This window comes from Neodiprion fabricii, chromosome 1, assembly GCF_021155785.1.
Source record: "Neodiprion fabricii isolate iyNeoFabr1 chromosome 1, iyNeoFabr1.1, whole genome shotgun sequence".
NCBI classification, from domain to species: domain Eukaryota; kingdom Metazoa; phylum Arthropoda; class Insecta; order Hymenoptera; family Diprionidae; genus Neodiprion; species Neodiprion fabricii.
This window is the reverse complement of record NC_060239.1, coordinates 37105275-37131681: the sequence shown is the minus strand read 5'-3', so window position 1 is coordinate 37131681 and position 26407 is coordinate 37105275. Positions and strand designations below refer to the sequence as shown.

Here is a 26407-nt window from a genome sequence, read left to right as displayed (position 1 = left end):
GAGTGCAGATCAGACGAGCTGACGAAGAAATTCGAGTCTGCGAGCCGGAATCGAGGGGATTGAAAAAGGAGGCTTGATGACGCGACGGTGTCCGATGATGAATCGGATATGCGCCTCTGGCCGGTTTCTCAAATGACGTACGAGATCGATACGCCTTTTGGGGATATAAGTCATGAATAATTGAAATAGAATCTTCACCCTCGGAACTCGCACCGTAAAAATAACACCTCGTAAATTTCCTAATTGCCAATGATACCGCGCATGCATATGTCGACGTAATTTATACGCTTGAACGACGCTTTGCGACTTTTCGCAATGACAAAAATCGCTTTAGGAACCAATAATTTATCCGTCAAACTGTCTCAGTCAGAAAAGTTCGGAAGAAAGAAAAACCGATTCAAAAATCTTGAGCCAATTCGAATTCACATTCATTTCTTCAAATAACAACAGTGACATTTTTTTACTCATTTTATCTAATTTCCTAACTTTTGATTCAGATGGTCCGACCGATCAATCCTAAAAGTGATTCTCTTCTGCATATGCTTTGTCAATTTTAATTTCCGAATTTATTCATCCATCTCGATCCACCTCGCCTATTTTAACGGCGTGACTGGCTATAGACACGATTCGTTTGAGGCCGAATGGACCGTTATTATGTCATAGTTCGATATAATATGATTTCCTATTATACGATGGGTATATCGAACCAGGGATTTTAGTTCACTTTGTTTCATTAAATTTTAATTATCAATCCAAAGAAAAAAATTCAGTGAAGAAAGGTGAATGAAATTGCGAAAAATTAATTATTTTCTCGAAAAGGAGAGCAAGTAACGCGGTAATGAAAAAAAAACCTGCTGTCCCTAACCATGGATGTACGAATCTTCGGTTTTCATGAAAAAATACACATTTCCTTTGGGAAATGGCTTTTCATCGGACACGTAATTCGGCTTCATTATACGTTATCGGTTCTTTCTACGAGTCAGCGAGATCCCGCAAATCTGGCTTTACACGCGTATAATGACGCAAAAAATATGTATCGTACTTCGTGATGAGCTTTTATATCGTGGTCAGTCGTCCAGCTCGTTTAATAATTTCTGCAGTATTGGGATGACAACGGCGACAATCGTAGCATAATACCAATTGTATTCTTATTGTTTATATTTCTGTAAACAATAATGTATTCAAAATATCGTCGTCAAACAAAAAGGTTCCTGTTAAGAACTTCTTCAGTCTCTCTTGACGCGATGCATTTTGCATTTTACACACATACACAAATATATAAATCACGGAAATAATTGACAAATCTTTTTTTGCAGTCAATTATGTATATCGCACCACGTTTTTTTCTTATATGTTTTATTAACGCGATATAAAAACGGGAATGGTCTGTATAAAATATCGTTATCTGAACTCGTTCACCTCTTATAGACCATTTGTTCCTCGGATCAACTACGGAGATACGTATCGACTTGACATTGTTACGACGTAGAAGAGATAATTATTTCGTAGCTTCGTCCACGAATGTATCAAAAATGATGATTAAATTTTGTTGTAGAAAAATTAAACGCGCAGAATGAGAATCTTTGATAATAATTCATTGGGCCGGAGGCTCGAAAGTGATGATCATTGTTATACAAATGTAAAGTAAAAAAAATATTTCGACTTCTGATTTAGCAGGCAACTGTATCATATTATCGTATTTGAAGCATACCATATTGTTCTGTTCAAAATGATGAAAATCAATCCGCCATGTGGAATTTATTCGCGTTAACTTGGAAATGACGTTTAGACAGATCATAAGGCGTTAAGGGAGTTCTATCGCATAAAACGAATTGACGGTTAGATGACAGTGGAACCATTTTTGATAGTGAATTAAATATCTAATGAACATTTTCAACACTATGAAAAAGAAGTTTGCTGAAAGAGTACACGTTGAATGATTGGAAATATATATGTATAATGATATCTGGGGCCCAAGGCGACTTCGAATCACAAAAATTTATCTGAGTTATCTTCACATGTTGAGCTACGCATGTATCAATTTTCATCTATTTCTAACCGTCAATTAATATTCTAATTATAGAATTCCCTTAATCGGGAATTTACATTTGAAATCGCTATTTTTCCATACCGTTATTTTCTATTTCCAATCGTTGGAGGGATGGTCTAAATTTGTAGTCTAAATCCAGAATTTCGACCAGATTCTGCGGTAGCTTCGGCGGCCATCTTGAATTTATAGCGAAATTTGTTTTCGTCAAATAACTTGTCCATTTTCAACTTTTCACTAAAAACGTTCATAGCCAAGGTAGGATATTCAATTCTCTACAACTTTGGTCACAGCAATTTTTGAACTGTGAACGATATTTTTCGACTGAAAACACATATACCTACTGAAAATGACCATGTCTTAATCATATAACGTTATGACCAAAATCAACGTGTAATTTATTACACGCTTTATCTAGTAAATTTTAGAAAAATATATAAAACATCACGCAACGAAGTCACAAAAACGCGAATCATCGGATATACTAGATAAAAAATCATGTAATCAACCGTACCTTCTCGAATTCACAGGCTAAATCATGTAATAACATCTTATGATTTATCACGTGAACATTTTCGGCAGGGATAAATTCAAGATGACGGTCAAAGCTGCTGCAGAATCTAACCGTTCGAAACTCCGGATCCAAACCACCAATCTGGATCCCTCTCCCAGGATTAGAAAAAGAAATCAGTGCAATCGAGAAATTGGAATTTCAGGTGTCTCGTGGGCTATGAGGATTGAGGGAACGGAGAACGCATGCGCCGAATCGAGGGTCGCTCGGCGGCCGCAACCCCTTCCAAATAAAGAAGAATCCGTGCGAGTGTCGAGAAGTCCATTTTCACGCCCGTGTAAAAGCCGCGGGCTCTTGGAGTGGCCGTTCGACGCGCGGCGCCATCGTCGTCGCGTCAGACGTCGCATAAAACTCGTCGGCGAAAATGGCTGCGGAACGAAATTCGTATCACTCTCGTCGAGACGAGCGCGGCTAACGCGTATCATCGTATGCAGACGGGGCGAAGCACGCAACGATGCGTTTATCGCTGCCGGTCCTAATCCCAACGCCTGATCGCTCCCCGGACCTCCACCACGAACCGCGATTTCGCCGTTCCGCTGATTCTCCACCTCCGAAGAACGTCCTAAGATGCTGCCGGAAATGCTACGGCTCTCTTATCAGCATCGAGCGTTCTATTGTTACGTGATACTCAGCGTATGGATCTTCCTTTTGGTCGCTGGTGAGGACCACGGACACGTTTCATAATCAATTCTCTAGTAAATCATTTTTCGTAATCATGGTATCTCATGTCCTTTATATTTGTTCAACTTAATTCCAACGCACCTTTGCCGCGGCTACGCTTGTTTTATTCGTCGGTAATCCTAGTTCGTTCTCCAGGTATGTACAAATACATCGGAGTCGACGAGAAAACTTACACTCAGGGTAGACGTCCTCCGAGCGATATTTCCCTCAGGGAATTTCCAAGGAACCTCAAGCTCGATCTGAAAACCAAAAAGATATTCAGATTCTGCAATTCACCCGATGATATCAATTCCGGAGCTGAAGGTAAAGTTTTACTATCACCTTGAGTATAATGTCAATTTATATTCAAATGTACAAATACACGCTGGCACACGTACAAAATCTATACCTTGTTTTCAATTCAGCACCACTTTCACATTTCACACCAGCTAATCATCTCTGGTGTATCAAATTTCATCTATTCTCGTATCTATACCATTTAAAGAGACGTTACAACTGACGTACTGCAACGATCCAGAGTTTGATGTTCTACAAATAACTGCACTTGATTAACAAATGTATTTCTCTTGTTTAACAGGAAAAGTTGATGGCAACCTGACTCTGGAAGGTATTCTGGTATTCATTAGACATGGAGACAGAGGTCCCCTGACTCACGTGCGGAATATCACAACAGTGAACTGTGCAAAGGACTTCGGCGGTAGTTCCGAGATGGAAAGTGTTTACTTGGCTTACCAAAGTTTCCTGCAAAATGTATCAAGCTACTCGAGAACAGCATGGACACAGTTTCTGGGACCTTTTCACGGGTTTCCTATGCTCCCGGCAGATTCGAAGGAATGTAAACTAGCTCAGTTGACCGGTTTGGGTGTAAACCAACTGCTCAAAACTGGATTGCTGCTGAGGAATATTTACTACAACAAACTGAACTTGAACAATGGCACGTTAAGTTCGAAAGACGTCATAGTTTACAGTACAAGATACAGGAGAACAGTGCAAAGCGCGGTAGCCCTGCTCTACACGTTTCTGGAGTATGACAATTTTGGCAACCTTGCCAAAATCAATTTGCAAGAGAGCCAAAGTCTCACCTTCTGTAATACAGACTGCGCCTGTTCTGCCGCTGATAAATTCAGCAAACAGCACTCAAAGGAAATGGCTGAACATCTGAGGTCTCATCCTGCAGTGGCAAACCTCATTAAGCAGGCTGGTAACGTTGTCTTCGAAATGCCTGAGCAGGCTCAAAGCACCGATCCAAATTCACTGAGGGATGCTCTGCTCACTTATGTCTGCCACAACGCGCCGCTGCCATGTATAGACCTAGAAGTACAACAATTTTGCGTTAAAACAGAACATGTCACGAGTCTTTTTGCATATACGGAATGGGAGGCAAAGCAGCATGCAAAGAGCAGGAGCCAAAGAAAGTACGGTTTATTACGAGCCTATGGTTTACTGAGGGACATCGTGTCTCACATGCTGCGAATTGTCTCCGATGCTAAACCGAAAGTAGTCTTGTATTCGGGACATGACAAGACCTTGGAATACCTTGCAACGGCGCTCGGCTTGGTCACCGATCGATTTTCTATGTCGCATTACGCCTCTCGATTCATTATTGAGGTGTACAAAATGAATCCAAAGAATGAGAATCACATAGCAAGCGATTTCTACTTTCGGGTCGTCATTAATGGCAAGGATTTTACCCAGGATATACCGTTCTGCAAAAACGTAAACTATTTCAGTGTTAATGTTCATAATCGGCCAGATAAAACTGATAAAATCAAAGCAGAAACTAAACTTTGTCCGATTGAAGCTATCATCAGACAATTACACGACGACTATTTTGCACCATTTAATGCCACTAATTTCAAAGATGCATGTTCTATACGAAAACATGGGTAACCGCTCAGTTTGAGGGGTGATTCTCTGCCTTTGCTGTAACAGAATTGACTTTTTTAGTGACACTGGACTGAAGATGAGTACAATTTATACCAGCATTTTCTCATGAACACAAGCAGTGGGTTGTGTTGTGCAATTCTTAAAATATCAAGAAAATTTTCGAGTTTACAAAAGTTGTACTTGAAATAATTTAATGGATATTGAGAGCTTCCAATGACAATATACTTAAATTCTTTCATATGAGAAAAAGAACTGGTGTTTGTTTTACTTAGCTCTGCTTTTTGGGAGGAAAACGTTACAAAACAATTTTATATTCATAAAAAGGTGCGAATCTCATCCCTTTGAATTAAGTCCAAACCGAACTAAGCCAATTCTTAAATTTCGTAATCTCTTGCGGTCCAAAAGATTTGTACAGTATATCTAGGCCATGATTATAATGGGTGAAGAAAGTTGTGTTAAACAACCAACTTGCACACGTTGATAAAAATTCACTCAACTAGAGCTTATTTTGCGTTTCGAATTAAAAGTGTATAGGCTCCAATTCTGACAAAACCCAAGTAAAGTTTATAGTATGACAAATTTGTACCAATCAAGTATTAGATTGTCTCCGCTGGTTTGATCATATTACATATACCTCAAATCTTATGCAACACTTCATAGAATATTTTATAGTAACTAACAAATGATCGTATATGTTGAAGTTGTTTAAGTCACAAGTTTACACACAACACACAATAAAGTCTATCCAAGAAAGCCTTAACAAATAGTCTTCTAGCATATATTAGTGTATTTGAAAAAAAAAAGTTAAATAGGTGAATAGCTTTAGATGGCCGTAATATATTTTTTATCATACCTGATGTATATATGTATATAATACTCAGAAAAGCGACAAATATATGTACATGTAAATTTTGAATATTGCTAGAGATCAGTCAATGATAATTTATCATTGTAATTGGATCAAATTGCGTTTAGTCTTCTTCGCGCTTTCGAAACTGGAAAAATATTTTCTGAATTCAATGTTTATTATTAAAGCGAAAGATTTAATGTTCAGATATATGTATAATGTATAAATCGACATTAGTTTTCGCATAGTTTTCAATACCCACGATTGTTGAATGAATTTCTATTAAATTTATGAAAAAGCTTATATGATTCTATGCTTGTCGAGTACCTTAGGTGTGCAAAGTAGATACGATATATAATATATCTTGTTTTGATGTATATTCTATAAGATTATATACCTATATATACATATATTAAAAAAAAAACATTGTTAAAAATATTAAGTCTTTATTACACAAAATATGCCAATTCTCAGTAGTTAAGTTACCAGCAACAGACGTTCGCATTGAATACTGTTAACAGCGTTTGCTCAGTTCGCTAAAATTTTCAATTAAATGTAAATAATTTTTATAGTAAATTGCAGATTGCGATGGCGTGGTAACGTTTTATTCATATATAATATAAAAACAGGCATTTAATAAATATATAATACAATGTACAAGGCACATGTTTCTACCATCAAAGCTACATATTACATAAAACTTGATAATCCTTTGGTCATGTTACACACTAGAAATTAATATTTGTATATAGTGAAACAATGTGATCCACCGGATATGGAGAAGGCCGCGATATCTGACAAAACATAAAATTCTAAAACACCATAATAAAACAAACCTGTCCGACAATCACTTAAAAAAAAAAACAGACAAAAAAAATTAGAACAAACAAAATTTTTATCACTAAAACCTTATGACTAATAGTAATAATAGTAGCAAACAGTCAAAACGTTTCGAACTTATTTTTCATATCAAACATTGTATGTACACATTCAGCTTAATTAATTAATCGAATATGGAGCTACATTTACAACCTAAAAAAAACTTGTTCGAATGCCCAGTTCTTTTCTCGACATTTCCGTCCAACGCAGAGAAACAACCGAAAGTAATGTAACCTGCCCTCAGACGAAGAATGCAATCCCATACAAGCCATACGTGGGCATGGCTGCGTTGTGACATTTGTGCGATGCACAATTAATCCAATGTTATACACGTAATACAATAACAACTGGTACTTTGTACTTGATAAAGAAGAAAATGTTGAGGTAGTGAGCATAAAGTTAGACAACTCTTGTTAGTCTGAGGTCAGCTGACCGACGTCTATCAAAGCATGGTCCATCTTCTTTTCAATACTTACAAAACGATCTATGAAGTGCTCAAGTGGAAAACCTCCGAGACCGCCGTCCCTCCTACAAAGTTACAAAAAACTTTATTTGATACCATTCGATCATTCGAAGCAGAATTTAAATGGAAAGAAATTAGCCCGCCACTCACAGGTTGGACGGCCTGTCTCGAACAGGCGGTGAATGATTGTTAGACGATGTTTTTCGCAACATGATAAACGACTGGTCAGGATTACCGAGAACCGCATTAGCGCCAATTCTTCTCCCCGTTCGCCACCGTCCGATCAGCCACTTCATTCTGCGGATACTGATAATCGCCAGGGCTGCGCATCTGAATCTCACCCTTGGTGATTTCTTATTGTTACGATTTGTGGTGTGCTCCCGCTGTACTAACGTCAGCTGAGCGAGAACGGAGAGAGTATTTTCCTCCGAAAGCTGATATCCGCCCACTACGCAGAGCAGATAACGCTTTTGGTATGCCAACGCTTTTCGACGGCTATCAGTTCGTAGGAATTTTCCGTAAAAGTGTTGAAGCTGGAAAGAAAAAGAAGCGTTATAGACATGTGCAGCAAACCGGCTGTCCATTTCCCGAACGCAAAAAAGGCGATTGTCGACAAACCTTTTCCACCATTTCTCCGCTCATGGCACCTGCGGTATTCGTCGATTGATTCTGTTCCAAAATTCTTACTCGAGCTAATAGCTGCTCTTTGTCTTCTCGAGCTCTTGCTAGTTTGTCATGGAGGATACTTTTCTCGTTCAAATGCTTCTGCAGACTCTCGTTCAAATCCTGAAATCATACAATGAAAATTCTTTATAAGACTCCGTATAATGATATCGACTCAGAGTTACCATAGGTATAAATATCTTACCTGAATCTTTTGTACAAATTTAACCGGCACGTTTTTCTCGCCACAAAGTCTCTCCCTCTGTAATTCACTGGTAAGCTCTAGTTCTCTTTTTACACTCATTTGCAGGTCATTTTGCATATCATTAATTACATCTTTCAGTCTTTTTTCTTCATCTTGTGCTGAAGTTAACTTTTTCATTAAATCAGCTAAAGTGACTCGCTGTGTTTCAATGCATTGAATGTATTGCTCTTGTTTTTCGTGCGACTTGGCCAATTGTTTCTTCAAATGAGACATGTCCGCTTCCAGATCGACCTAAAAATATGAAATTTTCCAAAATGGAAATATTATTTTTTCTGTTTTGATAATCCTTTGAATGAACGTACAAAACAGAGAAATACTACATGCGGATGAATCGTTAATACCCGTTCTTACAGAGTAAGATTATTTTTAAATTTTGGCTCACTCACCATAACTTCTCGCGCATTGGCAACTTCTCGCCTGAGGCTCTTCAATTCGTTGTGTTCGTCAGTTCTTTGTTGCTGTCTCTTTGCTTCAGCTTCAGTGATTGTATCGATTCTCTTCTGTAGCCACTCACATTCCCCTTCTCTTGCTCTCAACTCATCTCTAGTCCTTTTCAAGTCTGTTTCAAGATGTTCTTTGATTCCCTCGACCAAAGCGAGTTTACTAGCCAACTTTTCTCTATCATCATTCAGCATTTCGAGTTCCCTTTCATATTTACTTTTCTCATTTACTATTCTTCGTATACTGTCGGCTAGTTCCACGTTCTTCCTTTCTTCTTTTTCACATTTTTCGGCAACAGTGACGTATTTTTTCTGCTCTGCTTCAACCATTTCTTGAAGGTACTGCTCCTTGAGACCAACTGTGTCAGCCACCTTCTGATTCTTCAACTTTTCTTTGACAGTATTCAATTCCGTTTCTATTCTCTTATGATCACGTCTGATATCCGATAACTGCGAGCGTAATTTTTCTTCTGCATCCAGTGACGCCTCTATCTTCATTCTTAACGTCTAGAGATGAGTTTTGTTTATTAAAAAATCAATATAACATTCAAATGTATATAAAAATATTTATATATATGATACTAACCGTGATCAATTCCGAATCGTGCTTCTGAGCCTGGTGATTAGCAGTTTGTTCTCTTTCGTATCGTATTCTCAAATGTCGACTCATGTCTTTTTCTTTTGCAAGTTCTTCGTTCAGTCTTGTTACTGTTCCAGACTCTTCTTCCAAGTCAGATCTGAAATGGAAATAGGTTTTTGGCAATTGTTATTTGTTTTTCATATTCATGTAAGTTTCAGTCTCACCGAATTTGACTCACTTTATTTGTAAGATACGATTTTCATACTCTGTAACTTGGGATTTAAGCATATCAACCACGATTTCTAAATCGTCTTTCAACTTAGTTAGTTCCTCGTTTGATTTGTTGGCTTGTTTAAGTTTTAAGCGGACGTCGTTATATTTTTGAGCGATTTTTTCTTGCTTGGCCTGATCAACCGGCTCTATATCCAAGGAGTTGCAAGCGTGTCTTTCAATTCGCCTTTTGGTTCCACCACTCTCTTCTGTCTCACTCTCAATAGCGCTCATTATTTGTTTGTCTAGCCGAGCAGACACCTGTAATTCTCTTTGGACCATGTCCTCTATATCGCCCTCGTCTTCAGATGCTTCTGTAACATTAAATACTAATTTTTAGCAGCATAACAAAAGTGAAACCTATTTGTTTCTGTACAAGTAAAATAATTTGTCCAACAAGTAGTTAATTTACTTACGATGTGAGGCAATTCTAAAATGTTCGAGTTCTTCCTGTAGTTTTACAACCACCTCCTTTAGTTCCATATTCATTTTTCTTTCATCTTTCAATTTCTTTCTTAATTCAACAACATTTCCGGACTCCTTCATTTTATTCTGTATTGTTTCCAAAGCTCTTTGCAAACTTTTACTGTCGTCACTCATCTGTCTGATAACTTTATCTTTTTCCTTAAGGTGCTCTTGCAGATGATGAATTTCTTGGTCTTTATTTTCACTGGGCGAAGAAGCACCCGAGAGGCTTGATCGTCTCGCCATATCTTCCAGTCTTCTTATAAGCAAATCTCTGTTGTTTAATCCTTCGGTTAATCTTTGAACTTCGATCTGACAGTTGGATAGTTCTTCTCTGCAAGTTTCAAACCTAGTTTTGTACTCGTACAACTGTTTGTTTTCATTTTCTATCTCAATATTACGAGTCCCAAGTGTTTCAATGGTAATATCTTTCTCGAAAATAATTTCCTTCAAGTTTTTCAACTCTTGAGCTTTTTCCTGCAAGGTAACATCAATCTTCTTGAGTTGTGTCTTTAATTTCTCATCAAACTCTTCAATCATCCTTGAATTTTCCTTTTTTAGCTCGGTGATAATTTTCTCGTTTGTCTGCATTTTACCCTTGTATTCTATGAGTTCCTCTGTCTTAAACTTGAGATTATTTTCAACTTCCAACAAGTCACTCTTTATTTTACTTTCCGAAGCTTGAGCCAATTCAAACTGTTCTTTGTAGAAAAATTTATCCCACGTCAGGGTTTCTATGGTTTCTTTCAATTCCGTACGCAGCTCAAGCAGATCATGTTGCATGGTGTTCAGTTCCGTTTCTCGTTCTGTCAATTTCTTTGACTTAATTTCGAGTTCTTCTTTCACTTTCCTTAATTGATTCTCCATATCTTGAATAAGTCTCTGATTTGACTCTTCACCGGATTTGCGTGGACTCAGCGACTCGTTTGATCTATTCCCATGTCTTGGACACTGATTAGCACTTTCGTTTATTCCCTCAGCCGAGGTTTCGCCCTCCTTGAATACACCAGACTCACCAGTTTCCATGGACAATCGTTCCACCGAGAGATTTTCATCATTTGCTTCGTTCTCTATGACGTTACGAGATCTCAGATTCTCGTGGTTCGAACCATCATTTTCCTCATTTGTCGGCGACTTAGATTCGGATACACTGCGAACTAATTCAACACCGGTCGAGCTATGAGAACGAGGTATGCAACTTTCTGACAAGCTACGAGACTGGGAGTGTAACTCCAGTCGAGGAACATCAGTGCTAGTTTTATTCGGCTCAATCATAACCATCGGGGATATCTGGCTGACGTATTTCAACTGGCTAGCATCACCAGCAGTTCGTAAATTGGAAATATTGTATGGCAAGGTTTGCGTCAGATTAACATGTTCTCTGATAGCTTCTGGGAATTCTTCACACTCTGAATTAATTGAAAGAATATCGCTCAATGTACGAGCGCTGTTCTTTGGCTCAGCTTGCTTCATCAATTCTTTCAACTGACTTTCATCCAAATTCAACGACAAGTATATTTCTAATTGTTTTTCCTTTTTAGATAGTTGATCTTTGAGGTGATCAATTTCCTCATTTTTATCCTCCAGCATCGAGTCAAGCAACTGTGGTAACTCTTGCTGAACTCGCTCCTGTGATCCAACTTTTTCCTGGAAACAAAAATCAACTTTTAGTTGACATGATGATACGATGAAGATGAATTTCGTGTTGACCATAAGGAAGCGTTTGATGTGAAGTAAAGATGCTCAACGTTAAGTTGACACAAGATAAAATAAATTAAAATTACCTCCAACAATTTTTTCTCTCCTTCAATGACTTCTAGACGATCTCGAAGCTTCTGAATAGTATTGTTCTCGACTTGAACAACGCTTGCAATCTCACCTTCTTTTTCAAGCAACAATTTATTCGCTCTCTCCAATCGCATTTCAGTATCTTTTATCTGATGAATTAAAATTTACGATATTATACTACAACAGTAATTCTTAACAAGTTGCGTGTCTAAAACAGACTTTCCAATAACGAAGTTTATTCAGATTCGTTTCGTATTTCTTAAATTTGGGATAAATTGAAATATCTGATCTATATAAAGTGGCAATACTTTTTTACCTGTAAATCCTTATCAGCTACTTCGCGTTCCAAGGAGTGAACTTTGGCGTTCACTTCATGTAACTGTAATTCCAAGCGTGAAGTAGCCTGTCTCTGAGCAAAAGGAGCACTCTGTTTCTGCTGTTCCAATCGACCACGCATAGCTTCAATTTGGAACAATTGTTCTGAATTAGTTTGCTGTAATATTTCTTGCTCAGCCTGTAGTTCCTGTAAATTATTCATAATTACAGCTCTGTACGTTTCAGCAAGCGATTCCATATAACAAGTTATAGCTGATGGAGGGACTAACTTCGTTCTGATTTTTCAGAGCCGTCATCTGCATTTCCAGGTCCTTAATTCTCCTGAAGGCGACCTCTTCGGCTCTACCGTGTTTTATCATTTTTTCTTTCAGTTTAAGAATATGATCGAGCGGCAAGGTAGGAGGCGATTGAGGATCGTCTGGCGTTGGGCATCGAGAAGCATCAATCTGTTCTCTAACAGACACGTCCTCGCTGGGCTGGCTTAGGCTCAAGTTAGAACCGCACATGTGCAGTGCTTCCAGATCTTTTATTCTCTTGTCCAATTGTACGTCCATATCGCGTAATTCCAATTTGATCTGTTTCATAGCCAACGAATTAACGTCGAAGTGTTCGGTGCTCAATTTGTGCTTTCTAAGTTCCTCCTAAAAGCAAGTTGATTCAATACACATTTTCTACTTATCATTGTCGATCGCTGAAGTAAAACTTACTTGAAGATGATCGATGTGCTCATTCAAATGAACATTCTCGCTGCCCATTTTAATCGCGTCTAATTCTTGGGCAAGTTCCTGTTGATTTTTAGTTTGTACATTGATCAATTCTTCCATCTGATTGATCTGGGTCTGCAGAGCATCTTCACGTTCCGTTTTTGCTTGAACCTGCTGTTCCAAGTCAGTGATAATATCTCGCAATACCCATATCTTGTCAATAGCTGCCTTCAATTCGCTCTCAACCTCAGACTTTCGCGCCTCAGCCTCGGACATCATAGAAGACATCTCGTGCATCTGGGATTCAAGAGCTTCCACCTATATTTCCCGTAATCGATCTATGTTTTTAAAGTGATATTTACATGGGCATGCAAACGGTGACATATTTTACCATATTTAAGCTTTTTATGAGATATTTAAGGCACACGAAAATTATGTTATTACTATTTTAATATTATTTTATTTTTAATCACTACAGTATTAATACTTATTAATGTTGACTGTCATTTCTATTAATTCCACGACTAGAATTAAGGGATTTGTACAAATTTACATGGTGAAATTAAGATTCTGGTTATGGAGTTATATTAAATGTGACGAATAAAGTGTATTCACACTGAAAAAAATAGAATTAATGACAACAGCAGTGGAAAAAAAGATGAGTGATTAATTTTCTAGAATGTATTTGGAGTACTAATAAAATAAGACGGATAGAAAAGTAATAAACTACTTACAACGTTTAGATTATGAACTCTTATCATTTTCCATAGCCTGTGTTAATTTGTTTACGGATAAATTTTAGTTATTCGAGCACAGACCCGCAATACCATGTTTGATTACGAGTACGAAACTTGTATGAAAAATTTAGAACATGAAAGTACGAGTAAAATTGTAAAAAAAAAGGGAGAAATTCGCACAGACTTTCATTATTGGCAAGCAATAATTGAGCGATTCGTATTTGTATAGAGACGTGAAATTCTGATTTTTAAAGATAAGTAAACACTCACGGTTGCTTCGATGTCAGTTGGACGAAGCACGCGGGTGACTGCATAAGTTGATGGTGGTACAGGCGATAGCGAAGACTGCTTTGCGTGACAAACAGAGAAACCAAAACCACAGTGCAGAAAAACGTGATTTAAGTAATAATAGATGTGTACCACAATGACAAAAACGTGTGTTATTTAAAATACGATGCGGCGATGCGTGTTACAAGCTTTTCTATAATAATATACTTATACATATGTATATGATATTTATTATTAAACAATATATTAATGAAAAAGTGATATTACATCTGCAATAATCGTTAGGCTAGCCAAAACCTGTGCAACAAATCTAACCACCAAAATTATTATTATTAATTAATTAAATATGTACATATTTATTTAATCGTAAGATGGCAAGAGTATGCACAGTTTCAACGAATCCAAAATAAATATTTCTATCATTACTATGTATATTGTAAGACTTACCTCTGAGGTGATACGTTGATCACGTTCCTTTTCGCGATCCTTTTCTCTAAGCTGCTCAATAAGCACTTCAATTTTACGAGCTGCTTCGTCTCTTTCAGCTTCTCGTTCGCCGGCTTGTTCCTCAAGGAACTTACGCGTAGCACGCAACTGTTTATCCGCTGCTTCGATCTAAACATCAGATTTACGGATCATTTTAATTGCTTTGAAAAATACATACAAATGCAGTGATTAATAAGCTATTTTCATAAACATATTTCATTAAAAAATTTTAGTATTCATTAATTTGCTGCTAGATGAAAAGAAAAATGGATTCATGCTAATTACTTTTTAACAAAATATTGTAATCAATCTTATATTGAAAGAATGAATTGAAGTACCAGTCCGTGAAAATTTATAAGTAAGTGAGCAGAATTAATTAAGATTAAAATCATGAATTCTGCCAGTTTTTAAACTGATCTAATCAAAAATTGTATTAATGATCGGACCCTACAATTAATAAAGCAGCGTAGCAGATTTTTCCAAAATGAAACCACCCAAAGCAGGTCATTATTTCAGTGACACATTGCAGAGAATGTTGGGGAATTTGAAAATCAAAAAAAAACCGAATCTTACAAAAATTCAGAACAAAAAAAAAAAACGCTCAATTACAAACTAGATAACAACCACCCATTCCACCATGCAATCATATAACCAGGCAAGGATGTTTAGTAATAATTTCAGTCGGGATTTAGGAAAATAGCACAGAATTATAAGAAGGTGAACAAATGATTTTTTGAGGCTGTAATAACGTAAATTCATTGTAACCACATCGTCTGTTACTTGAAAATTCAACAATTATGTCCCATGTGATTGTCACATAAGCATTTTCATATTTTTAGTGTTTCAACAAAGCTGTACAAAGATATAAAAAATCCGATATACAAGCGTTCTATATAGCAATATTAAATGACCGTGTATGCGATGATGACAAACGAATTTTTAATTTCGAATTAGAGGGTAATAGCAAAACTTTATGGATACTACAACAAATGCGTATTAATATTAGTAGTTCTATGATTTACCTTTCGGCAGCAAACCCTGTGAATGTATGGGGGAGGAGTAGGGTCAAAAGATACCTGCTGGCAAGACAACATAATGCAAATCAATCTCAGAAAATCTGTCCTTCCAAGTCACAGGGGTTTAATTTTTGCTCCAGGAATTAGTTCTTTTTTTTTCTCTTTCTATCTTTTGGAATATAATTTCACGAACATTGAAAATGGATTCAATAAGATTTAAACAATCTTAAAAACCAGAGTTCAGAGAGTAAAAAGTGTACAAAATCATACCAATCTTAGAGAATTTATTGAAAACTCTCTGTGATTTGGACTTACAGAATAAAACAATATCAATTCTACAACTTAAGAATCGGGTAATCATTCATCTTGCACATAAACCAAAATTTTTTTAACAACACATACCAATTAATGCTAAGTATAATCAATTTTCATGCAATTGAACACAGTCGGATAAAATTTTTATTACCTGCAACTGCAAGTCTTCTTTCTCCTTCTTCGCTTCATCTGCAGCTTTGTCCCCTTGTCTGCACAAATCTTCGATTAACTGCAACAGGTAGGAATTTTCGCCACCTCCGTTTGATATCACAGTTCTCACTGAAAGTAGATGATATTTTAAATAATTGATATTGTCTGCGATATTGAATTGGAAATGCTGAGGTAGCGTCCAAGTATTTGAAACAAATACATCACCTCTTTCTTGAAGTTGGGATAAATTCTCCGTCGTAACGTCGACACCCGACTCCTCATGTTCGCCATAACCTTCGCTGATGATTTCTTTCTTGTTTTCTATAGAAGTTAACTTGAGCTGTAACTCGTGAATTTTCACTTTCAGATGTTCGTTTTCTTGCTCGTAGTTGAATATCATATTTTCAGCCTCCTCGAATTTCACACCAAGCTCTTCGTTCACTTTGCTCGACCACAAAACTTGCTTCGCAAGCATATCGATTTTAGATTCTTCAGGTGTCGATGATACTCCCAATATTTGGGCGGCCTCTGATTTTAGTCGATCTAAACAATTGTCCAACTCAACTTTCAACTCGTGGGTAACGTCTTTATCCCTTTCTATTAATTCGAACAAGGTATTATCGTCGTTCATCAGCGTTTGGATGCCTGAATACCTAGGCGCGAAATGAACTCTTTTAATTTTTGTAACTGTGGGTTTAGAAGGAGTCTGTTTTTCCGCAGGGCACGTGGTGTTCTGGAAATCTTCAGTTTTATCTCCAGTTTCTTTCGTCGACGTTTCTTCTTGATCGTCTTTCATTTCCATGGACTTTGACAACTGCGTTTTCAGTACCTCAGATATTAGAGTATTGTTTACCTCTTCTTCGCACATTGTAAAGTAATTGATCAACTCTGTTACAAGATTTTTCAGTGTCAAACAGGTCTTATGTAAATTGTCCCTGTAAAAATTATGGATAAATTTCATTAATCACTGATCAACATCACAAATGCACAACAGCAATAAATTTGTCAATATTACCTTTCTCTAATCAGAACATTTTCCGAACTCAAATTTCCGTCTTCTGAACCCGTTTTTCCACCACCTCTGGATGCCACCCTAATTTTCGTCAATTCGTCTTCATGGCGTTCGATAGTTCGGTTTAAAAGACGTGTGTGTTCTTCCTTAAGCCGGGCCAATTCAGCAATGTGCTGCTCTTTGAGTTCTTGGATTTCACGTTTAGAACCATCAGTGAATTTGTCACGTAGCTCGAGCAGTTCTGCAGGCCAACTCTGCTGAGCATCTGTTTCATCAGCTGACAGCAATGCCTGCATAATGCCGATGTCACGCTATCAAAATATTGCACTCAAATGAAAGGTATTTGTATTTGTTTGAAAAGCATCCCTTCCACCAAAGAATAGGCGATTTGTATTGTGATTTTGAGTCACTGTGTCAATGTCAATAACGAATGAGTCACCCATAATCCTCCACTAATCTTTCTGGATGTTTAGCTGTGTGGGTGAAATTTTCAAACGAATTGAACGAGCAATGATTGAATATAATTCTTAGTAGATATAATCACAACAGCCAGCTATAAATTTTTATTTCCTTCCTCGGTTAAATACACAAATATGAAATGATCAAAATATTACGGAGGTAATCTGGAGTAGCGTTAACTTCTGAAATGTGCAAAAGCGGTTGCAGGTGGCAATAAGCTACCTGAATCTGTTCCTGGAGTGCGTTGACGATGTCAAGCTTGGCCAACGCGACCTGTTCCTCTAACTGGTGACTGTAGGCAGCTCTCAATTCGGTCAATTCGCCACTTTCCACAGCAATTGGATCCAAGTCCGTTTGACATGGCTGCATGCGCAGGTTCACAGGTCCACACAACACATATGTTAGTTACGAATGGGATTTACTATCTAACGGTACATACACATACTGTATGATGAAAATGAGTTCAACTATTAGACAACCCATTCCTGAAGCAATCAAGTTACATTATTCCCACAAAACGAATAAGACTCAAATGCCAAGTCATCGACCGCATGCATACTGGAGAAAATAACTGAAACTAAAATGAGTCGAACTTTTCAAAATGTTGATTTATATGCCGCCAAGTTCTGTCGGCATGAATCAAGTGAACTGTAGTACTGTTTTTCATTTTCTTTTTACCTTTTTTGTGGTAATCAAATTGCGATAATTTAGATTAAAAGACTAAGCTTTGCGTGACGCCTTCGTAACTAACGACTTACCAAGGCACTGGTATAAAAAATATTCGCATCAATGTAGATAACAAAATGTCAAAGGTTGATCGAGGGAAACGCTCACGATTAAATGAGCGACTGAATTGACAATGGCCACTGTTGACAAATCGGCAATTACAAATTCATATGCAGGTAATTAAATTCCATTCTGATTGCAAAATTTCGATCGTACGCAAGTACTACATGCATCACCAAAAATATTATAACGCACATGTTCATGCCAAAATAATATGCGCATAATGTTATGGAAAAGGATTTGGTCTCACCTGATTGACCAGTTTGATTAGTCCTCGTTTTTCGGTTCGTTCCGACAGCTTCTGCACCATGCTGTTATGCAGTTTTTGTTGTTCAACCAGCTTTTCCTCGTACTCTGATTTCAGTTTCTCAAGTTCCTCAACTTTCAAGAACAGCTCCTGCTGTATCGAGGCGACTTTTTCTGAGCCTTCCGCCATTGATTTTGCGATATTCTCATCCTCATTAGAATCAATTTTGCTCTTAAGTTCGCTATCTGTCTTTGAACTTCGCCCAGGAACATCCAAAACGTTTAGACAGTCGCCACCACCGCCAAAGTACAGATCGTCAGTTAATTCTTCTATCTCGCTGTCGTTGTCAGACATTTTCTTTGACTGCTGACTGAATACCTCTTCAGAATACTGTTTTTCCATCTGTAAACATTTTTGCTCAAAGTATGTCCTTAGTTCTTCCATTTCCTTGGAATGACGAGTCTCGAGTTCGGCTTTCAAATCGCTCAAGCTCAATGCATTGTCACTCGTCCCAAGCGAAAGCGACTTCAATTTCTGTACATCGTTTACTGTTTGTGCTTTAATTTCATCCATTTCTTTGGCATGTTCTTCTATCAACCCTTCATTCTGCTTAATCAGGGCAATCTTTTCGTTTACAAGTGACTCCTTTTCTTTCGTCAATTTTTCTATTTCCAATTGGAGACTATTTATATCTTCTTTTGATTGCTTATTGGTTAAATATTCATTTTCTTCAATTAACCTCTGTCTCTCCTGCTGAAGTTTGTCGAAATTTTGCTGTAATTTCTCCAATTTCTCACTTACTTCTTCGTAATTCCTCTGAAGCTTAATTAGGTTTTCATTTTCTTTGACAATGGCTGCTTTTTCCGTGTTCAAGTCATCAATTTTTTTCTCCAAGTCTTGAATATTAGTCACTTCTGCTTGCACACCTTTTTCAATCAACTTGACATCCATCTTATCTAATATTTCCTGTGCCCGAGCAGAGTCATTTATAGTTTCCAATTGATCTGGCAATTTGCTGTCCTGAATCGAGATATTCAATGCAGATTCGTTAAGGCAACTTTCGTTGGCAGCCAAGGTTTGATTCAGCTTTTCCTCAACCTCTGCACATTGTTCCCAAGCAGCTGCAAGTCCTTTCTTCAATTGGGCAGACTCCTCCTCAGATTCTTTCAATTTTTCATTTAGCGCAATAATTTTTTTAGCGCATTCAAGTTTATCGTTCTTTAATTGATCAAGCTGATTTTGTAAGTTTTTATTTTCACGTTCGAACAACTCAATTTTATCTTTCAAAAGTTGCACTTCGCCAGATTTCGCTCCCTTTGGCAAATCTGTAATTTCCTTGGGTGTTTCCTCATCTTGTCCAAAGTACAACGAACCTTGGAAAAGTTCGGTCGAACCAGGAGTTGTCTCATCCACTTGATCCAACTTGCCCTTACTTTTGTCTTGGGAATTTTTCAAGTCGTTCAACTGTTTCTCATACGTCCGATTCACCTGATTTGTCTTTTCCAACTCCTGATTGACTTTATGCAACTCTTGAGTAGTTTTCTCCAATCTCTCATTAGCCTGTACCAAGTCTTCAGTAGTCTTGGAAACATCATTTTCCAATCCATTGATCCTCTCAACTAATTGCTTTTCCATCAATGCTTTTTCCTCCAATCTCTGTTTCGTCATTTGAAACTGTAAAGCGACTTCGTCGAAGGTTTGGTAGGTGGTTTCGTTGAACTCGCTTCCTGTGTTGAAGCTGACTCCGCTGAATCTTGACAATGATTTTTCCAAATCAAATATTTTGCTGCTCATAGATCTCTCGTGAACTTGGCTATTCTCTATGAGCGATTGCGCTGCCGAATATTTCGCTGAGAGATCATCCAATTTGAATTTTAGTGCCTCATTATCCTGCTTCAGGACGGTTACATTTGTCAGAGCTTGCTCTAGAGATCGTTCGATGCTCTCCTTGGATTCTAATACACTAGAAGCAGCCACATATTTCGAAGTTATTTCATCAAGCTGAATTTTATGCAGCTTTATTTGCTCCTGCAACATTTCCTTTTCCGCCTTACTCTTCAATGAATGCTGACGACGATTCGCCTCCATCTGTAAGGTAAGATCCTCAACGCGGGACTTGTACAATACAACTTCAGCCTGGGCTGTTCTCTGTGCTTCGGAGTGGTTAACCAACTCCAATTTCAATGCTTCAACAGTTTTTTTGTAGGTTGTTAGCTGTGTTTGAAATACAGATAGTTCTTTAGCATGTCTAGTTTCAAGATCTGGCAAATCTCTGTTTAAATGATCGGACAAGGTTCTATTTTCTTCTATCACTAGTTTTAACTGTTTTTTGTAATCCTCCTTAACCCGACTCAATTCGTTGCTATGAGATGACGACAACTCCTGGAATCAAAGATCATTAATGAATAATCCTTACGATTCAAATATTTAGAATATACATAAAAAGTACCTATTTCGGATAAACTTACCTTCAACTCATTTTGGTGCTTTTCTGCATTTGCCTTAGTTTCAGTCGTAAATTTCTCTAAAATTATTTGCATGTCCCGTTTAATTTTGTCAACACGAGCTTCGTATTGTTTCTGCTGCTCTAATGTTTCTGTAATGTTCAAATTGTTTTCTGCTGCTCCGATGCGAATTCTTTCATTCAACTGATTAATCTGAAGCTTGTAGTCGTTTATTTCAGCCTTCTGTGTTTCACTTTCCATTTCCAACTTCTTCCTATCTTCGTTGGACTTATTCATTTGCAATTTAAACTCCTCTGTTAGCATTTTTTGATTCGCTAACTCATTCTCTAATTTTTCAATTTTCACATGAAATGGTTCGATGTCTTCAACTGGAGTGGTTCGCTGCTCCAACTGCATTGCATTCAAGGTATTTACCTGAGTCAACAGATAGTCTCTAGCTGAAAGTGTTTGTTCCAGAGATGCGGTTAAATCTTCAATGAGATTGTCACGTTGATTGACAGCTCTTTCAAACTCTTGAAGCTTGGCGTGATAAGTTAGCACAAGATCCTTATAATTAATACTACTAGCACGACTTTGTGATGAATTTGGAGATGATGCTTCACCCCTTAAATTTTCAATCTCAGCATTAAGAGCCTCCACTACCGCCTCTTTCCCTTCAAGTAATTCTTCCAGCTCTGCTACTCTTCCTGCCATTCCTTCCAAGTCACCTTCACCCTCTCCTTCGCTCATACTAACACTGCTATGAGTTAAATCTCTCAATGACACGTTCATCTGTTTTTGTAGAAAATTAAAAAAATAAAGTAAAATCCCATTTTGACAGTTTTTTGCATAATATTTATCTAGCCTTCGATCCCAGTCATTTCAGTTTTTTCTGCTTGACATCCATCGACAGCCAAATTTTCAGAAAAAATACTACTGTAAAAGGTGGAAATCTGACTTAATACCGAAATATCATTTGCAGATATTTTAATATTAACTTCAATTGCCTTGAAAGTAAGTTATAAACAAATTTATGCAATTTTTGGACACCAGTACTATAGTTATTGATATTAAATTGTCACATTTTTTTGAATAAAAAAATGTCATATTGGAATGACTAATAAAAGTGAAGTGATTACACGTGTGTATTATTATGGATGAAAAAGTGTATTAAAAAATTCATGAAAATTTTAGAATTTCAATAAAGAAATAAACTTTTTTCATATGCAGACTATTGAAAAGAACAGCTATCTGTATACATGAACTAAACATTGAATAAACAAATTGTTATTCACACAATTCATGTCCCAATTCTGTTTATAATGAACCCGTCAAAATAAAACTACAAATCGTTGATACAACAAGATCAGAGTATAGGAGCCATGGCAAAAAATTTGTACAGGTGTGTCTCATTGGGGTAAAATTGATATCATTCATCAGGGTGATAATCAGATTACAGGTGCACTTCATACTGCAGCAGAGTTTAAATAAGAAATAAAATTATTATTATTAGATGAGCTGCCTCGACTGTTGACAAATATGATAAATTAAAAATTTTCTTATATACTTCACAGCAAATGAAATACTTACACTGACGTTAGCACCCCGTGTTTCTGTAGATCGCACCTGGGCCTCGTTGCGTGAAGATTCTGCATCTGACGGCTCAGCCGATTGATTACCGCTACTGTTGTGAGCACTGTACAATCGTTCCGCTTTGTATTTAGCAAGCTGAGAATTGTGAATGTAAGATATAAAACAAATGAATATTGAATGTCATATATATCGCTACATTAGACCGAATGGCCGAGCAGATGCTGCGACTCAAGGCTTTGGGTGTGGGGTAATAAAAAATGTGAAAAAACGAAGATAAACAAAAATGATTGAGATTAGGATATGAGGTAATTGCTTTACTGACAAACTGTGATTAGATGTAGGAATCGGAATAAATCGCACCCCAATGATCTAAAGTTGGGTTTGAAATCGTATGAATTAACGGCTCGAGATTAGGTTTAAAAATACCAGAACTAATTATAAATACAAAAAAAGTTTAGGGTACAAACCATTTCCCGGCCAGCCTCCAAAGCGCGTTGCCGTTTTTCGTCCTCGTCCATTATTCCCTAATCCTTGTTAGTTATGTGAATAAAAAAATGTCCAAATCTCACGTAAAATGCAATATCGTTACAAATTAAAAATGAACTATGCCTTTCTCGGCGCTACATTTCGGACCACTTTTCTTTAAACACTCGACCGTTGATATGCTGATGGTTCGTAATTTACAAAAATTACGATAAAGTAGCGTCCGTGTAGTTTGAGCATAGGTGGTGCCTTATATCAAGACAGCCAATCTACATTGGGCTCTTAACTATGCTCTTAACAGGCCGAACAACGCCGTCTGCATGTCACAGCCCACGTTAATTCAAATAATTGTCCAATTCGGTTGAGAATATAGTGCGTTTGTTTATTATTGACCACGAAGATCATCTTTGTTTCGTTCCGTCGCGCCCTCTTACTTCCTGCTCCCATCACGATACTCCCCCTCCCGCCTACATCGGGCTATGGGCTTATACACAGAGACAATAGAGATCCTTGAATAGTGGTAGCATCCTAAACTCGCATGTGGCGTGAATTGAGACTGGTTAAAGGTAATCCAAGTACGCTCTATCTCTCTCGCTCTGCGCCATGATTGGCTGAGCGCTCTTGCCGCTGGATGAGTTTTCATCTCGATGAGATACTCCGTGTGTACTCGAATGATCGAAGACTCCCCTCCCCCTCCCACACCACCTCGCACCATGGCATCTAAGAAGTGGCGCCACATGACTCGAAACACTACAGAGATCGCCAATCGGTGTTCTTGAAATTGGCGCCAACGTTCGGCGCTTCAAAACGCCCGACTTCGTGAGCACGTGTCGGCCATGTTGTGCGGAAAAAAGAATACAAATTGAATAAGTCAGCTGTCAGGTGAAAGGACAAGTGAGAAACCGGAAGCGTGATATTCAAATATTCTGTTTAAACCGTCGTAACGTTAATCAGATCAATTCACATCCACCGAGTTATCGTGCCCCATATCACAAATATGAGTCACGTACTACACATCGAGGTCTGTCAACGGATTGACAGGTAACTTGCATGTTTCGATGCCCATTCTTGCCTGACTCGTAGACGAACCGATTTCAGTACGCAGTTAGAGATGCTCTGTTGTTCCCGTCTTGCGACGTTGGAGTGGATATGATAGAATGTTTTGAACTGCTTGTTTAAACGCACATGAAGCCTCTTATTTATCAATTTAATTTTTCATTCAAGTCTATTGTCTGTCGAGGAAATAAACAAAGAAGTACAAGATGAGCTGAGAATGTTGAACACACTAGACTTGTGCTCACCAATTATCGGGAAACATTGCTCTAACAATGTATTGAGGGATCATGTTGAAAGCATATCATTTTATCGCAGCATCAACGAAGTATGAAGAATTATATTTTTTCATTCCTTGTTTGGAAAGTCTCAGATATTATTTAACTTATAACATTAACTTTCAGAGCACGAATGTAAGCTTAAATGATGGGATAGAACTTGCACTACACGTTTATAGATTACAAGAAGAAGAGCCGGCAATGGAAACAATATGTGATGGCGACAACAACTCAGATGAATTACCTGTCGCTACTCACTGGGTTTTACCATCGTTAGATTTTAAAGGCTTATGGGAAAGTTTGTATTATGATTCTGACATAAAGGAAAATGTAAGAGACGACATAGAAACCTAGTCTTTTACGAGTTGTCTTCTATTTCAATTACCTTATTCTAATAGTCGTTATCATTCATGTTTCAGTTACTTAGTTTTGTTGAAACTACAATATTATTTTCCGACCGTCAGATAGATGCTAACATTATAAGCTGGAATCGTGTCGTACTTTTGCACGGACCTCCAGGAACTGGCAAAACCAGCTTGTGCAAAGCTTTGGCTCAGAAATTGGCAATCAGATTCAATGATCGATATTCTCACTTTGCTCTGGTAGAAATAAATAGCCATAGCTTGTTTTCAAAGTGGTTTTCTGAGGTACGGTCATATTTTTTGCTGTCCAGTTGTAAACATTAGACAACTTTTTAATATTGTTTTTGCAGATAATCTTCATTTCTTAAAATCTGCAATAATTAATGATAATAATCTTAATTTGAGTATTAATTCTTCACGTTTTAGAGCGGAAAATTAGTAATGAAGATGTTCGGTGAGCTGAAACAGTTACTCGAAAATCCAGATGCCTTGGTTTGCGTATTGATCGATGAAGTAGAGTCTCTGGCACATGCACGAAAGTCTTCAGTCTCTGGAACAGAGCCGAGCGATTCTATTCGTGTAGTAAATGCCTTACTCACCCAGCTGGACCACATTAAACGTTACCAGAATGTTCTCATCTTGACTACCAGCAACGTGACTGAGGCAATTGACTTGGCCTTTGTAGACCGAGCAGACATCAAACAATACATAGGGCACCCCAGTGAAATTGCTATCTACAAAATTTATCAATCGTGTATCAAAGAGCTGACCAAGGTAACTTGAGATGTATAAACGATTTTCAAACATACAGCAATCATCGATGGTGTTTAATCGACTAGCCATGTAAACATTTACTTTCTTGTTGGTTTTAGGCACAAATAATAGAAAATGAGGATATACTTGACATATCGCATTTGAAAGCAAATGGGTACGAGGAAAATTCTACCACAAGGCATAGTCTGAGGCTGCTTGAACTGAGCCGTGAAAGTGTTGGATTAAGCGGTCGTGCATTGAGAAAAATACCGTTTCTTGCTCACAGTCTTTACCTACGCACCAAAACCGCGAATTTATCGCAATTTCTTAGAGCTATGCATTTAGCGGTTACAAAACACAAGGAGGATGCCATGGAACAAACGTATTAATGCTCCGTAACTCCCACACTATTTTTATATCACGAAATTATTCTATAATTATTCTCACCATTGAATTACGTTTTTTTAAAGTTTTACATCATAATTGATAACGTACTTTTAACACACACAGGTATTACAATTTAAGAAAATAATATTTACTTACATTAGCTCTACGCTTAGACGTTTATGAAAAGCTGCATTGATTATTCAGCTAATATATATTCTATACCAAAATAACCTTTCATTCTGCTTATTCGTGCCTGAAGTTTTGTTTTTTTCTGAATGATTGTAGTGGGCAAAGTGAAAAGAATTCATTGATTGCCACAGCAGGTGCATTGATGCTACATAGCCTCATACATGTATTATTTATTAATGTTCAATGTAACGTTATAAGTTATTTTACACAATAAACCCTATTTCTACCGAACGGCATATAAATCAACCAACAGTATATTCTTCAAGTCAACGCAAACAACGATGAATATTGATTTTGAATTTTCCCGCGTTTTGCCAAGCGCCACTTTGCGCTCTGCCATCAGGCTCCCTCGTAAAAATCATAGACTTATACAGATAGACTGAGCGCTCCTATAAGAGGTACTGAAGCTTACAAATAAAGGACAGAGATATATTGACAGTACTGCTCTCTCTTTTCAATCTGTTTCACACCGGCGGACAAGGG

At 37.5% G+C, this 26407-nt stretch overlaps 3 protein-coding genes across 11 annotated transcripts; 2 read left to right on the top strand and 1 right to left on the bottom strand.

Moving 5' to 3' along the window:
• The first annotated feature begins 2852 nt into the window (after positions 1–2852).
• On the top strand, positions 2853–6883 carry LOC124188065 (2-phosphoxylose phosphatase 1). 2 transcript variants are annotated; one of them, XM_046580398.1, is made up of 3 exons: positions 2853–3276; positions 3435–3602; positions 3877–6883. In XM_046580398.1, the coding sequence occupies exons 1-3, from the start codon at positions 3186–3188 to the stop codon at positions 5187–5189; spliced, it is 1572 nt and encodes a 523-aa protein (XP_046436354.1). In that variant the 5' UTR covers positions 2853–3185; the 3' UTR covers positions 5190–6883. The 2 variants fall into 2 exon arrangements, with proteins under 2 accessions (XP_046436354.1, XP_046436355.1); XM_046580399.1 differs by having other exon boundaries at positions 3209–3313.
• Positions 6649–23302, bottom strand: LOC124188052 (A-kinase anchor protein 9-like). Of its 7 annotated transcripts, none has more exons than XM_046580338.1 (23): positions 22887–23302; positions 22417–22554; positions 20851–21618; positions 18386–20764; positions 17572–17712; positions 16894–17201; positions 16104–16813; positions 15880–16007; positions 15420–15476; positions 14359–14526; positions 13894–13971; positions 12890–13204; positions 12452–12823; positions 12163–12369; positions 11843–11995; positions 10010–11705; positions 9562–9907; positions 9330–9480; positions 8690–9250; positions 8244–8534; positions 7994–8161; positions 7526–7908; positions 6649–7440 (listed from the first exon to the last, which is right to left on the bottom strand). In XM_046580338.1, the coding sequence occupies exons 1-23, from the start codon at positions 22935–22937 to the stop codon at positions 7326–7328; spliced, it is 9684 nt and encodes a 3227-aa protein (XP_046436294.1). In that variant the 5' UTR covers positions 22938–23302; the 3' UTR covers positions 6649–7325. The 7 variants fall into 7 exon arrangements, with proteins under 7 accessions (XP_046436294.1, XP_046436295.1, XP_046436296.1 ...); XM_046580339.1 differs by having other exon boundaries at positions 13894–13968; XM_046580340.1 differs by having other exon boundaries at positions 15420–15473.
• Positions 23303–23523: 221 nt separating this feature from the next.
• On the top strand, positions 23524–26155 carry LOC124188075 (pachytene checkpoint protein 2 homolog). 2 transcript variants are annotated; one of them, XM_046580421.1, is made up of 6 exons: positions 23524–23943; positions 24127–24283; positions 24360–24563; positions 24653–24880; positions 25022–25369; positions 25468–26155. In XM_046580421.1, exons 1-6 carry the CDS (start codon positions 23900–23902, stop codon positions 25735–25737), a joined length of 1251 nt encoding a protein of 416 aa, XP_046436377.1. In that variant the 5' UTR covers positions 23524–23899; the 3' UTR covers positions 25738–26155. The 2 variants fall into 2 exon arrangements, with proteins under 2 accessions (XP_046436377.1, XP_046436378.1); XM_046580422.1 differs by lacking the exon at positions 24653–24880.
• Positions 26156–26407: the final 252 nt, after the last annotated feature.